This window comes from Nannospalax galili, unplaced genomic scaffold (genome assembly GCF_000622305.1).
Source record: "Nannospalax galili isolate Female #2095 unplaced genomic scaffold, S.galili_v1.0 scaffold14, whole genome shotgun sequence".
NCBI classification, from domain to species: Eukaryota; Metazoa; Chordata; class Mammalia; order Rodentia; family Spalacidae; genus Nannospalax; species Nannospalax galili.
The window spans coordinates 2,245,645-2,259,465 of NW_008336953.1; the positions used below are offsets into that span (position 1 = coordinate 2,245,645).

General features: G+C 39.5%; 1 protein-coding gene across 1 annotated transcript in view; it reads right to left on the reverse strand.

The window, feature by feature from the left end:
* CUNH10orf67 (chromosome unknown C10orf67 homolog) overlaps positions 1–13,821 on the reverse strand; it is a 166,184-nt gene that overhangs the window by 88,339 nt on the left and 64,024 nt on the right. The window contains exon 8 of the mRNA XM_029562936.1: positions 13,316–13,381. Within this exon, the coding sequence (XP_029418796.1) occupies positions 13,316–13,381 (66 nt within the window). The remainder of the gene's footprint in view (positions 1–13,315; positions 13,382–13,821) is intronic.

The window sequence follows — 13,821 nt, forward strand, 5'->3', positions numbered from 1 at the left end:
CCATCCCAGGGTTCAGAGACAGTCACTGCATTGATTTTGCCTTTTAGATTCTCCCTGCACTTGTGTTTATCTACAGGGCTTTTCAGTTGTAAAACAGAGAGTCAGAGATGAATAGGGTTTCTGTCTTTATTGAAACCAGCAATCTCAATACTCACTTTTAAACACTTTTCTTCCTTTTGTTTATTGAATTTTTGCAAACTTCATACAAAATACTTTTATATTTAGATCCACTCCCATATCTGCATCACCCCTTACTAACCCCCCAACCAAATTTCATGTGCATACATATATGTGGATATGTATATTAAGGCCTATAAAGTCAGGTTTGTGTTGCCAAAAGCCCTTTGGTATCTGTTCGATCACTGCAGCTTGGTCAACCTACCCTTAAACAAGTCTGAATCTCCCCTTCCCAGCTTCTATTGGTCAGGTCGCCAATAGTTTCTTAGGTAGGAATGGGGTTTCTTACCCACCTCCCCACATCTATGCTGGTATTTTCAACAACTCACTCTTAAAATTATTTTATTTTACGTGTGTGTGTGTGTGTGTGTGTGTGTGTGTGTCTGAGTATATATTACAGGCAGTTGTGTGCTGCCAGTGAGGTGCTGGGAACTGAACCCAGATCCTCTGCAAAAGCAGCAAGTACTCTTAATCACTGAGCCATCACTCCAGCCCCACCAATTTGGTTTTTTAAAAATAGAAAACGCAGGGCTGGCAAGTCAGTAAAAGCAAAAGTAAGTGAGTAAGACAGCTTGGTGCACAAGCCTGACACCCTAAGTTTGATCTTCCAAACCCAGAGTGGGAAATCAAAAACCGACTCCTGAAAGTTGCCCTCTGACCTTCAAACATGTGTTGTGGCATGTGCATATCTGCACTCACACAACAGAAAAGTTTTAAAATAGGAAAAATGTTGTATTCACTTAAAAAATGATATACAAATGGTCAATAAGCATACGAAGATGTGTCCAATGCCATAACTTGTTGTATAAACAAAAAGTAAAGGCACAAGCAGACATCACTGTGCACTCACTTAGAAGAACTAAAAATAAAAGGTGGGCAAAGGTAAATGCTGGCAAGGATGAACGAGCACTGGAACTCGCATCCCGGTGTCTGGGATGTAAATGGCATAACCATTCCAGAAAAAGGTGTTTACTAAGTCATTCGACATATAGCTACACTACCATTTAACAATTCCATTTCAAAATATTCATGATATAAAAATAGATGACAAAAAATGGGCACAGAATATTCATAGTAGGCCCATTTGCCTAACTGGAGATGGCCCAGATATTTATCTGTAACAGGTTGGATAAACAAACTGGCATAGTCACAGAATAGAATTCTGCTCACCTATTTAAGAAAAAAAAAGAAGAAGGAAGAAAGAAAAGAAAGGAGGGGAAAACCAATCAACCAAACAAAAATATCTGCATATATGTACATATATACTAAAAGTCAATTTAATAAAAGTTAAAAGTTACACTATACAATATAAAAAAATAAAAGTATTGAATAAAAGTTTTTCAGGTAGGAAAAACATCACAAGCTATTTTATTTCACTAATAGTCAATGAAGCACGTTAAAATCATAAACAAATATTAACCACACCAGATGGACTGGTTAAAATAAACAAAAATTTAAAAGTCTAACAATGCTAGTTGTTGGCAAAGTTGTGGAGTTGTGAAACTTCCTTATAGTTGTAGTGATTGTATAGAGTTAATTTTGAACACTATTTGGCAAATAATCAATTAAAATTAATCACAGTGGGTAGACACTAGAATGACTCATACGAACGGCACCAGGGCATGTCACAGGAAATGAATACAGCAGTGTTCAGGAAGAGCCCCAAGTGGAAGCCATCAGAGCATCCCTTTGCTATAAGAAGAATGTCACCATTCTGGAATGATTTGCACAGTGATGTGGCAATGTTTGCAAAATGCCCAAAATTAGACATGAAGCTCTTTAAAGACTGAGTCAAAACTATTCATGTAATTGCTGTCCTTGATCAGCTTAAAGGGGAAATCTGCATGATAACCTGAATAGATTCATGAAAAAAATAAATCACATCTGATCTCCTTCCCCATCTCGCACATATAGCCACTCTTAGGAGTAAGGCAACCTCTTCAGTCAGGAGCAAACCTACAGCAAATGTTACATTTGATGGTAGAACATAAGAAAGTCTCTTTCAAGTCAGTACCTGAAAAAAATCCATCTGCTATGACTCTTGTTATTTTTATTTGCTTGAAAATTTTTGCCAGTGCAGTAGAGAAAAAAATACCAGGTATAAGGATCACAGTGGCAAACATTGAACACAGCCTCCAAAGTGGATATAACTGTCCATTAATACAGCCTGGTAAAATCCTAAGCATAAATTATTGGCAATAAGAGAGTTTAGCAACATTGCTGAATATGAGGTCAATATTCTAAAATCAACTGTAGTCTTCAACCACAAATTAAGAGAAATTGTAACTAGTGAAAATTTGCTGATGGGGGGCTCTAAATATGATCAAAATATATTGTATGAAATTCTCAAAAATCTAATAAAATGACAAAAAGAAATAAGTCTGAAAAATATTTTATAAAACTTGTAACAATTTTTAAAAATTTTTATTGAGCTGGGTGTATGATGAATGCTTTTAATCCCAGGAGGCAGAGGCAGGTGGATCTCTGTGAGTTCAAGGCCTACATGGTCAACATGGTGAGCTCCAGACCAACCAGGCTATATAGTAAGACCATTTTTCAAATAAATGAATTCATAAATAAATAGCTTTTTGTCTGTTTTTGTTTTGAGGCAGGGTTTCACTATGTAGCCTTGGTTGGCCAGGAACTCCCTGTGTAGACCAGGATGGACTCTCACTTCTTAGACGGCCACATGGGTTTTCTGTATTACTCAGAGCTGAATTTAAATGTTAGATTTTAGATGTTTAGATGTTTGGATCATATCAATTTACTCACGATTTAATATGCTTATTTATTGGTTTTAGATTAAAAATGTTTAATCATTTGATTTTCTCCATTGAGTTATTTGGAAGTTATACCATTGGTTTCCTTTCTTCCTTTGGTTACTAATCAATTAAAACTTGCATGTTTAACTCATCAAAATGCAAACTTAATAGCTTTATTCTTCTTCCAGATAATTCAGAGAAATTTGAACTACTCTTTGTAGATGCTCATGAATGTTTTTGCATCTTTATCAAGGTAGACTACTTTTTGCAGTGTACTCTCTGATGAACTTGGAAATGTGTTTACAAACTACCATGACAGTCAAGATAATGCAGTTATCCATCACGTTCAAGTTCCCTTCTGTCCCTTTGTAAATGAACTCACTATGCTGACCTGCTTTGCCACTGTACAAATGCTGACTGACTTTGTATCACTATATATTAATTCCAATTTTGTATAACCAAATCATAGGAATATATTCTGTTCCATATGTTCTCTTTTACTTGGTATAGCATTGAAAATTTCTATTTGCTTTATGCAGGAATAATCAATTACTTTTTAAATTGAATTTTTAAAAACATTTTATTATATTTATTTTATGTGTATGAATGTTTTGCCTGTATGTATGTAAGTGTACCATGTGCATGCAATGTCCACAGAGGCCAGAAGAGGGTGTCAGATCCCCTGGAACTAGAGTTAGGGAGAGTTTTTAGCTGTCATGTAGGTCCTGGGAGTTGAACTTGGGTCTTCTGTAAGAACAGCAAGCATTCTTAATCACTGAGTCATCTCTCCAGCCCTTTAATTGAATTTTTGTGTATTTCATACAGAACATTCCAATCAAGTTTAATCATCTTTGTAACTCCCTTTCCCAATTGCACCCTCCCACAGCCCCCCTCACTGGAATTCATACATTCTGTCATTTATCTTAAGGTCTATTGTGTCAAGTTAGTGTCTCTAGACGTCCCTTAGTTCAAGTTCATCTACTGAGGTCTGGTCAGGCTACCTGGAGTCTCTTGCTTTAGGAAGATCAGATCTTCCTCACCCAGCAGTAACCAGTTGCCAATATTTCTTCATATAAAATTGGGGTCAGCTGTCCATTTCCCTAGTTCTATGCTGGGTTTTGTCTGTTTGAGTTTGCATGGGTCCTGTGCTTGCTGACACCATTACTGTAGATTCATATGAGCAGGATCCCAGGAGCTTGTAGTATACTATTTCCGTATGTTCATGCACCTCCTCCCTGGCTCTTACAATCTTTCCATCCCCTCTTCCACAATGGTCCCTGAGCTCTGGGTGGGTGTAGTTTAATATAAATCTTAGAGAAAACCCCAAGATTGTCACTTCCCTAGACTAATATAATTATTAGAATGTGCAAAATATGTATCCTTATATTTACAGACAAATATCCCAGTCACCACTCATCAAAGAAGCTTCTTTCACACCAAAACCAAACTATTACAGAGTACAACTGGTCACACACAGCCATTGTCTGTGAATTGCCCAAGTCTAAGTGGCACATCTACAATAAAACCTCTACACCTAAGGCTCATGGATTGTAGAACAAGAGGTAAAGAAGACAATAATGAGTTTCTTGAGTCTCATTAATGAAGCTCCCTCGTGCAACAGAGGGCCAGGAACACAAAAGGTCACAAATGGCCAAGTGTAGAAATTAAGTCTGCAGGATGCTGGTCTTTGGACAGGGCTCTTATAGTCAATTACTTTTTATTGCAGAATAATATTGCACTGAATAGACCAAAATCATTTATTAATGCAAACCAAGGTCGTTTCTACTTTTGGGATGCCTACAAGAAAGCTGCTATGAACACGTGCACCCAAGTCTTTTGAACACACAGTCTGCTTTAGGATCTTGAGCAACTACCCAGGAGTGGATGGCTGCATCCTATGGTAGGAATGAATTTTTAAAAGACTTTTTAGCTGCCAAATATTTTCTGAAGCGGTTAGATATTTTACATTCTTCGCAGCTGGGACTAGTTGCCCATCATCTTGATAACACTTGGTAAGATTTTTAGTCATCCATTCTAGTGGATGTATATTGGTGACTAATTGAGATTTTAATTTATAATCCCCCAAAGACCAATGATGTATCATTATTTTTCAGCTGTTTGTCCTTTTCAGTGACATCTATTTTCAAAGAGTTTGCTTATTTAAAAAAAATATTTTAATTATTATCTTTAAAAAAAATTGCTTATTGCCTGCATGTATGTAAGGGCACCCATGTTATGCAATGCCCGTAGAGGTCAGAAGAAGGTGTCAGATTCCCTTGGAACTGAAGTTACTGATGGTTGTCAGCCACCATGTGGGTACTGGGAATTGAACCCGGGTCTTCTGCAAGAGCAACCAGTGCTCTTAACCACTGAACAATCTCTCCAGCCCCCATTTGCCTATTTTTAAAATTTGAGTTGTTTACCATATTAAATTACAATAGTTATTTGTATATTTTAGAAGAAACTCCATTCTTAGATATATTTTGCAAATATTTTTATCCATTTTATGACTTGCCTTTTCAGTTTTTGAACATTTTAATAATGAAATTTTTTTTAACAATTGATGAAGTTCAATTTGTTGTTTAAGATGTCATTGCTAAACTTGAAGTCACTAAGATCTTAAGCTTTATTATAAAATTTTGTAGTTTCAGCTATTATATTTAGGTTTCTGATTCATTTCAACTAATTTTTTGACACTGAGTCTCACTGTGTAGCCCAGGTTGGATTTGAACTCGTTATGCATCCCAGACTGGCCTGGAACTTGCAATCCTTCTGCTCCACCCCTTGAGTGCTGGGACTGAGCCAACACCTCCACACCCAGCTTCAAGCTTATTTTTGCATAACATTCAAGCTTAGACTTGAGGGTCTTTTATTGCTTAGAGGTGTTCAGTTGTCCCATTAGCATGTGTGAATGATGTTATCCTTTGCTGCTAAAACTGGTTAGTACATTTGTCAGAAATCAATTCACATACTTGACCTACAGGATTGAGTTACTGTCTTCAACTTTATTCTATCAATTACAGTTTGTTTTCAACCCAAGGCCTTGCTTTACACTAAGTTTTGAAACCAGGTTGTGAATCTTCTAACCTTATTCTTTATTAAAATAGCTATTCAAGGTCCTATGAGTATCTCTATAACTTTTTTTGGTATGAATTTGTTGATAGCAACAGAAAAGCCTACTGGAATTTTTTTTTAATTATTTTTATTTTAGTATGAGTGTATTGTCTGCATGTACGTAAGTGCACCGGTATCATGCAGTGCCTGCAGAGGACAGAAGAAGGTGTTGAATCTCCTGAAACTGGAGTTATGGATAGTTGTTAGCCACCATGTGGGTGCTGGGAACTGAACCCAAGTCGTCCTTAAAAGCAGCCAGTGCTCTTAACCTCTGAGCCATCACTCCAGCCCCCCCCCCCCCCCATCATGGGATTTTTTTTTTTTTTGAATGGTATTGTGTCATAGCAGAAAGTCACTGTGGAGGTAGCTGACAGCTTAGTCGTGTGTGTCTTGAGTGATGAACATGGTCTACTCTCCAGCTGTTTAAGTCTTGAATTTCTTTCAGTAGTGTTTTATTATTCACTGTACAATTTTTGCTCATGTTTTGTCAAGTTTATTGTGGATTTCTGATATAGTTAAGACTCTTTCTCAAAACACCAATTTTTGATTATTCATTGCTTATTATAGAAATGCACGATTTTTGTGATTTGATTTTTGCAGTCTTGCTAGCTTCACCTGTTAATCCTAGGACCTTTTGCTGCGAATGTTTTGGGATTTACTGTATAGAAGATCACGCTGTCTTGGGCAAACAGTAGTTCTTTTTCCTTTTTTAAACGGGATGATATCGCTCTCTTTGTATTACTGCATAGGACGTAGAATACACAGGTGAATACAAGTGGTAAGAGCAGAAATCCTTGTCTCTTCCGGCCTTGGGCTTAGAACATTCAGTCTTTCACTATGAACTGTGAAGACTTGTTCTGTGTATCCTCTTTACCACCTGAGGAGTTTGCTGAGGTTTGTTTGTAGTCACAAACGGATACTGGGATATTGGCGTTTCAGCACTTTTCCTGCATCTCCCGGCTCTCTGGTGTCAACATTTTATAGCCTTTCCATCTTCACCCAAGATCTCCAAACATCTCATCCCATTAGAGGTCAGTTGGAAGCCTGGGCTCTCATTATCTAAATCAGATTCAATCACAGATGAAGTCTCTTGAGCACAACTGATCTTGACCTGTAAACCCAGTTAGAGACAAGTTATCTGTCCCCACGTGGTCAGCATACCAGGGTGGGACAGGAGCCTGGTATCCATAGTAACTCTAAAATCCAACTGGGCATATGTTGACATATCTTTAACTAGGCCCAACCCCATCCACATTGTGGAAACAAACTATCAGGAACAGTAAACATTTAGGAAACCTCCACTTTCTGAGGTCCAGGTGGCTGTCTCTGTGCTGTACTGTTTATCACGTATGGTTCTTTACTGCCCTGTGCGTTCCTGATCTTGGTGTAGTGGTTATTGCTTCTCTAGTTGTAAGGGGACTTACTGTAATTCTCTGAGGCTCAGGAAGTATTTCCACTTGCTTCTGTGGGGCGTACTTTGAAGTGACCGGAAACTGAAGGTTTCAGATTCCTGGGACGTAGACATGAGCTACAAGTTCCCTGGGGGCCCTGCCTGTCATAGAAAGTTCAGGAAAGTTCTGCTTCCATTTTGTTCAATACAGAAGTGGGTCTCCCTTGCAATCGTCTGGGTGCTGGGGAGGCTGCAGGTTTACTTAGTCACACTCATTTTATGAAAATGGCTTTGGTTCTTGGCATAATATGAAATATCTTTGCTGATATGACAGACAGACAGACAGACAGACAGACACACACACACACACACACACACACACACACACACACACACTACAGCATACCCTGGGCTATGAGTTCTGTTTATAACACACTTAGAAATCTTCCTATGGTAAAGTGAACTTAGAAAGCTCACTGTCCCTCAGTTGGCTCTTAGCTTGGTGATGACTTTTTCCCTTGCCAATTTTTTGTGCTTTCATAAAGACTTTCATAATCTTTTTGTTAAAGACAAAGTATTGCTCTGTAGCCCAGTCTTGTCAGGGATTTGTGAGCCTCAGCTGGAATTATAAGCTTGCGCCACCACATCCAACTTAATATTTGTAATAGTGTCATTTAATTTTTAAAGATGGGAGTTGGCTTTAAATGCTTCACTCACTTGGCAATTTCTCCCAGTGATCAGTGTCAGTGTGGCTGGTATTGGAAAGTCTGGAGCTCCAGTCACAGAGTTTCGATGTGCTGAAGAATCCCTCAGTTTGTTGGAGTCAATACATGGACTTAGGTCTGTTTGGAATCCCTGAGCTTGTGAAAGAAGCTTCTAAGTCTCTAGCCTTCAAGGTGACCAAGCAGCCCAGGAGTGAAGGGTTTCCGGAATGCAGGGCTTTCGGTGCTAAGACAGAGTCCCAGGCAACAAGGCTGGGTTGGTCACTCTTGCAGCTGTGATCATTGTGTTCATCACTGTTAATGACTTTTCTTATTGCTTTGACCAAATATCCCTTCCAGGAGCAGCTAAAGGAAGGAAGGAAGGGCTTATTTTGGCTTCCAGTTGAACAGAATCCAGTCCACCATGGTGTAGAAAGTTCTGGCTTCAGGCTGCTGTCTACATACTGGTGCAACAGTAAGCAGAGATGGCATGGGAAATGGGGTGGGTCTATGAACCTAAAGGCACAACTACAGTGACCCACTCTCTCCAGCTAGACCCACTTCCTAAAGTTTCCAAGACCTCTCAAAACAGTGCCACCAGCTGGGGACCAAGTGTTCAAACATATGAGCTCAAGGAGGATGTTTGACACTAAACCATAGCTACTACTAAGTGTCAATGTGCAGACTCTATCTATCTTTAAGGAGGAGCAGAATCACCACACATCACTATGGGAATAGACACACACAGCTTAGTACCCACTCCTCCTCCTCATGTTGGTGAAGGGTCAGTGAGACAGTAGGATTGAAGTAAGTGCCTTGAAGACCCGCCAGGATCCTGTCCAATATTGACGGCTTTAGACCTGTGTCTCCTAGTTCATCACAGGGTTCTCTAGGAAGATACTTCCCTGGCTCCTATTGGAACAGAGCACATTACTTGGCCCCAGTTCCTTTTCCAATTTGCCTATAGATCTGAGAAGAAGATGGAAGTGGACTCCCTTCCTATAGGGCTTTCTCCAGGCATCCTACCCAACCTCACCTATTGATGGGTAATAAAAGGTCAAGGAATGCCTCTCTGTTAGTTATCTTATAGCCTGTTAGTAAGAGCCTTTTTAACTACCTTCAAGTGTAAGTGGTGTGTGTGCCTGTGCTCTTGCTAACCATCTATGAATGAGCAGCTTACCACTACATCATACAGAGATGCACTCAGCCCAAGGTTGTAAGAGATAAAGGAAGATTTTCTTAAAGGGACATTTGCATATCTCTCTCTCTCTCTCTCTCTCTCTCTCTCTCTCTCTCTCTCTCTCTCTCTGCATATACACTGTGTGAGGGTGCTCTTTCCCCCTCCCTCTACATGAGCACTCAAGGAGTCAGAGGAGGATGTTGGATGTCTTCTTCTATCACTCCACCTCGTTCTTTGAGACGAGTTCTCTTACTGAGCCTAGGACTGGCTGTTTTTGGCTAGGTTGGCAGCCAGCAAGGTCCAGCAATACTCCTGTCTCTCCCTCCCACCAGCACTGAGGTCCCAGGAATGCATGGCCAGGCTGGGCTTTCTACGTGAGTGCCTGTGATCTGAACTCAGGTTTTCATGCTTACATAGCAAGTGTTCTTACCATGGAGCCATCTCCCCAGTCTCGAGATTTGGAACTTTCTGCCTAAACTTAGCATTAATGGCATAGTTTACTGAACTGTATTAGTGTAGCTAGGCACAGTGGTATACTGTAATCCCACCACTTGTGAGGCTGAAGCAGGAGGATCACAAGTTCCAGGCCAGCCTGATCTACATAGCAGAATCTTTCCACAAAAACACCAAAGATATAATTTAAAAAAAGAAAAAAAGAAGTATATTAATGTAACAGTCTAATAGCAATGTTCCAAGTAGAAGTGATCAGTGAATAAATGAATTAAAAAGAAAAAGGATCAAAAGTATAAAGAGCAAAGACATCTCCTTTATACCTGACAAGTATATTTTCTTATTAAATAGGATAGCAGATGCCAAAGTAAGGCTCTTCGGAGTCCCTAAACCATTAAAGGTTCTGTGACATCTAAACTACTTTCATAATAATAGTAAAATGTGCTGGGCGTGGTGGCATACGCCTTTAATCCCAGCACTTGGGAGGCAGAGGCAGGCAGATCTCTGTGAGTTCCAGGCTATCCTGTTCTAAATAGTGAGCTCCAGGTCAGCTGGGGCTACAGGGAGACCCTGTCTCAATAAGACAAAAAAAAAAAAAGTAAAATGTTAATTACCTATAAAAAACACTCATGGGTTTCACAAGTGTTCAGTGGACACTTTTAGAAGCCATGGGAGTAACACTGGATCAAGGGAGCTCTTTCTTACATCAGATTTGTCCTCTGCCTTTTGACTGTATAATTAGATGGTGGAGGCTGAGCAAGGCTACCAGCTGTCCAGGGCTGCAGGGGACACAGTGCACTGACCAGTGTAGGCAGGGACTCACTGAGGGCACCAGAGACTATGTGGGCAGTAGAATAGCTCCTCTGCTTTCTTAGCATATGGGAATCAGTCACATCCCACCACCGCTCATTTTATGTCAGTTTTGGTTAAGGGCCACTCTTTCAAGAATTTTGGTGTCAATGAGGGTTTGCACAGATCACTGGAAACACCAGTTTCCCAGCTGGATGGCAAACAACGGTCATATCATACACAATAGGACTGGGCCAACTTGAAGCATGCCTCGAAAGGAACTTGGACATTGGGAACTCAGACATGAGGAGCCCAGCTTTAGAAACATGGAGACTACAGAGGCCACTTTGCTGTGTTCCCAGAATGGCACGAGAGCAAAGCCTCCTCCCTTCCTGTCTTGAGACTGATTTGTATGAAGAAACCACAGCTGTGCGATAAAGCTAGCAATCAGGTCAAGGAAGAGCTGTGTCATGGGACTTTCTGATGGGAACTCTCTCCCCCCATTTTTGTTAACTTCAAGATAAATGAAAGCGGTTCAACCTAGGAATTGAAGGAAGATAAGAAATTTCTTATGCTTCCCTCAAAACCCATCTAGGAATACAGTCTGTCCATATGTTATTGTAGGGCTGTGAAGTGTCCCCAAAGGCTCATGTTTTGAAGACTTGATTCTTAAAAGGTAGATCCAATCATTGAGAGGTGATTGGATTATGAGGGCTCTGACCTAATCAATGGATTCATCTATTAATGATTTTGAAAGTGGCTAGCATTATTAGGAAGTGGGAGAAACTTCAAGGTGATACCCAGTTAGAGGAAATAGCTCACTATGAGGCATGGCCTTGGGGGCTGTTTCTTGTCTTGAACCCTCTTTTGGCCTCTTTCCACCTTCTCTCCCACCTTCCACATCTTCTCTCATGATGTTCCACCTCACCAGGGTCTTAGAAACAATGAACTGAAAACTGGAAGCTGTGAACCAAAATAAATCTTTCCTCCCTTAAGATGACTCTCTGAAATATTTGTCCTGTGACTACTCTAACACATCATATTTGACTGTTTACCTATATTTATTATGTTTTAATTAACTACTCTTTGACTTTTTACACTAGACTTTTAACAGATAAGAAAGTCTTACAGTGAGAAAGTTAAATGTCCACAAAATAATGATCAGTTTCTTCCACTTCTCAGCAGTCATAAACCTCCATTTATGGAAAAATGCAATGCAACATGAAACAAAGCAACCCAAATACCAGCAAAGCCACCTCCCTCAGGCTCACAGAACCCCTGGGAGAGGCAGAGGGAAGCAGGTACACATGGTCCCAAGGACAGCCTCAAGCTTACTTTCCCACTGTAAACAGGAACCCCTAAACTAGTTCTGAGCATGCTGAAATTTCTAGTGCTGTCTTGAGGGGTTTTGAGGCAGGCTCTTGCTGCTTGGCAACAAGCTTGGGGCTCAGCAAACTTCTAAATAACAAAATAAAACGGGATTGGTTCCCCTGTGGGCAATACAATAGCACCCGTTGAACACTTACAGTTTAAAAAAAAGGAAAGGGCATGGGGTCTGCTCCGAGAACAGGCACAAATTCACTGCTGGCGAGTTGAGGGTTTTCTCTATTGCTGCCAAACTAACAATGTCACATTTGCTTCACACCCTATAAAAACACTTACCTTTTAACCACTCTATAGCAGTTAGCTGTTTGGGGAAGCAGAGGCTGGACTTTACTAGGATGACAGAGAAGGGTAGAGGGTGAGAGCAACAGAAATCTACCAAGTCGACTCAAACAAGGGGACTTTTTACATGCAGGTATTTAAAAGGGCCCCAAATAACACATTTGTTAACACATGGCATCTGTGAATAGTGGCTCTCAATTTTTTCCCCTTGCCTGCATTCCCAAGTTGGTTTCATAGAAGGCTTTATTGTAATCCAGGAGCATTGTTTCGCATTAATTTCTATGACAAGGAACCCAAAACACAGGGTGCCCAGAGTAACAAAACAGAGTTGGGGAGACAGTCACGACTTGGCACAAGTCTGACAAGCTGTGAAAAAGCAAACGTTTCAATATCTCAAGTGGTGTGGATTTCCTGGGAACAACCTTTTCTCTTCCACACAGAATCATATTCTTTTCAAGCACATTTAAGACCCAAGTCAAGCTGTGTCTTATTTTTTATTATAATAAACACAGTTTACTGTAACAAAGACATACTAGTGGTGATCAGCTGACAGCCCTGAGCAGCACCATGAGTCGGTGGGTGAGGGCCTGGGGGTGGGGAGTCAACTGATAAAATAAAAGACCAGCCGTCTGGAAAGTTCTCTTAAAAGAACATAAAAAGGCAGTGTTTTCTTATGAGACTAACACAGAATGCCAAACTATCTAGCTGGCCTCTTTTGCTGTTGTCACTTACAGCAATTTGTAACTAAAAATGGCAAATCCTTCAAAATACTGGGCACTCATTTTTGGTTTTATTTTTAGATCTCCATAATAAAATGAAAATATTTTTAAATGAAAACACATCATTTTAAGTGGTAATACTATTTCTTATGTGAGAATCTACTGCAAGTATGTTTACCATATGCTATTCAAACTTTTCTTTAAAATGCCTACTTAAAAGTAGTTTTAATTAAGCATAATATTCTAATTTTGATGACGCTGAAATAAGCTGTTCACAAGTTATGAATAAAGCACCGAAAACATTCAAGATTAAATTAACTTAATTAAACAAAATCAAATTCACTAAGAAAAACTGTAAATCATCTTACCAGATCTTGAATGGCTAGTTTTTCACAATCAAGTTCATATCTCAGTGTGTCTCTGCTGTCCATTAACTGAAAGAGAGAAGAATATTAATTAAATTCTGATTAAGGCTAAGATCAAAACACTTGAAATTCTTCCTCTGCAGAATAAGGTAAAATATATTTTAACCTGAGAGGAAAATGGATCCAAATATGATCAAAGTTAAATTCACATAGATTGTTATGTTTTAATGAAATTATGTACAAATAAGCTAATGTACAGATAGCACCGATGTGCTCTCAACCGTCCTCACCCTACTTCCCATAAACGTGAGGTAAGAGAATCAGTCTTTATCACAAAGAATGGGTGTGCTTTCCTTTTTCTTAATAACTCATTCTCTTGTCATATTTTTGTGTTATATTTATGTGCATATCAAGCCATATTCGTACTGACTGAAAATACTCACTAAAAACATGTTATCACTGTCCTCAAATCACCTTCTTTGTATTTGAAACAACTATCTTTCCATGTG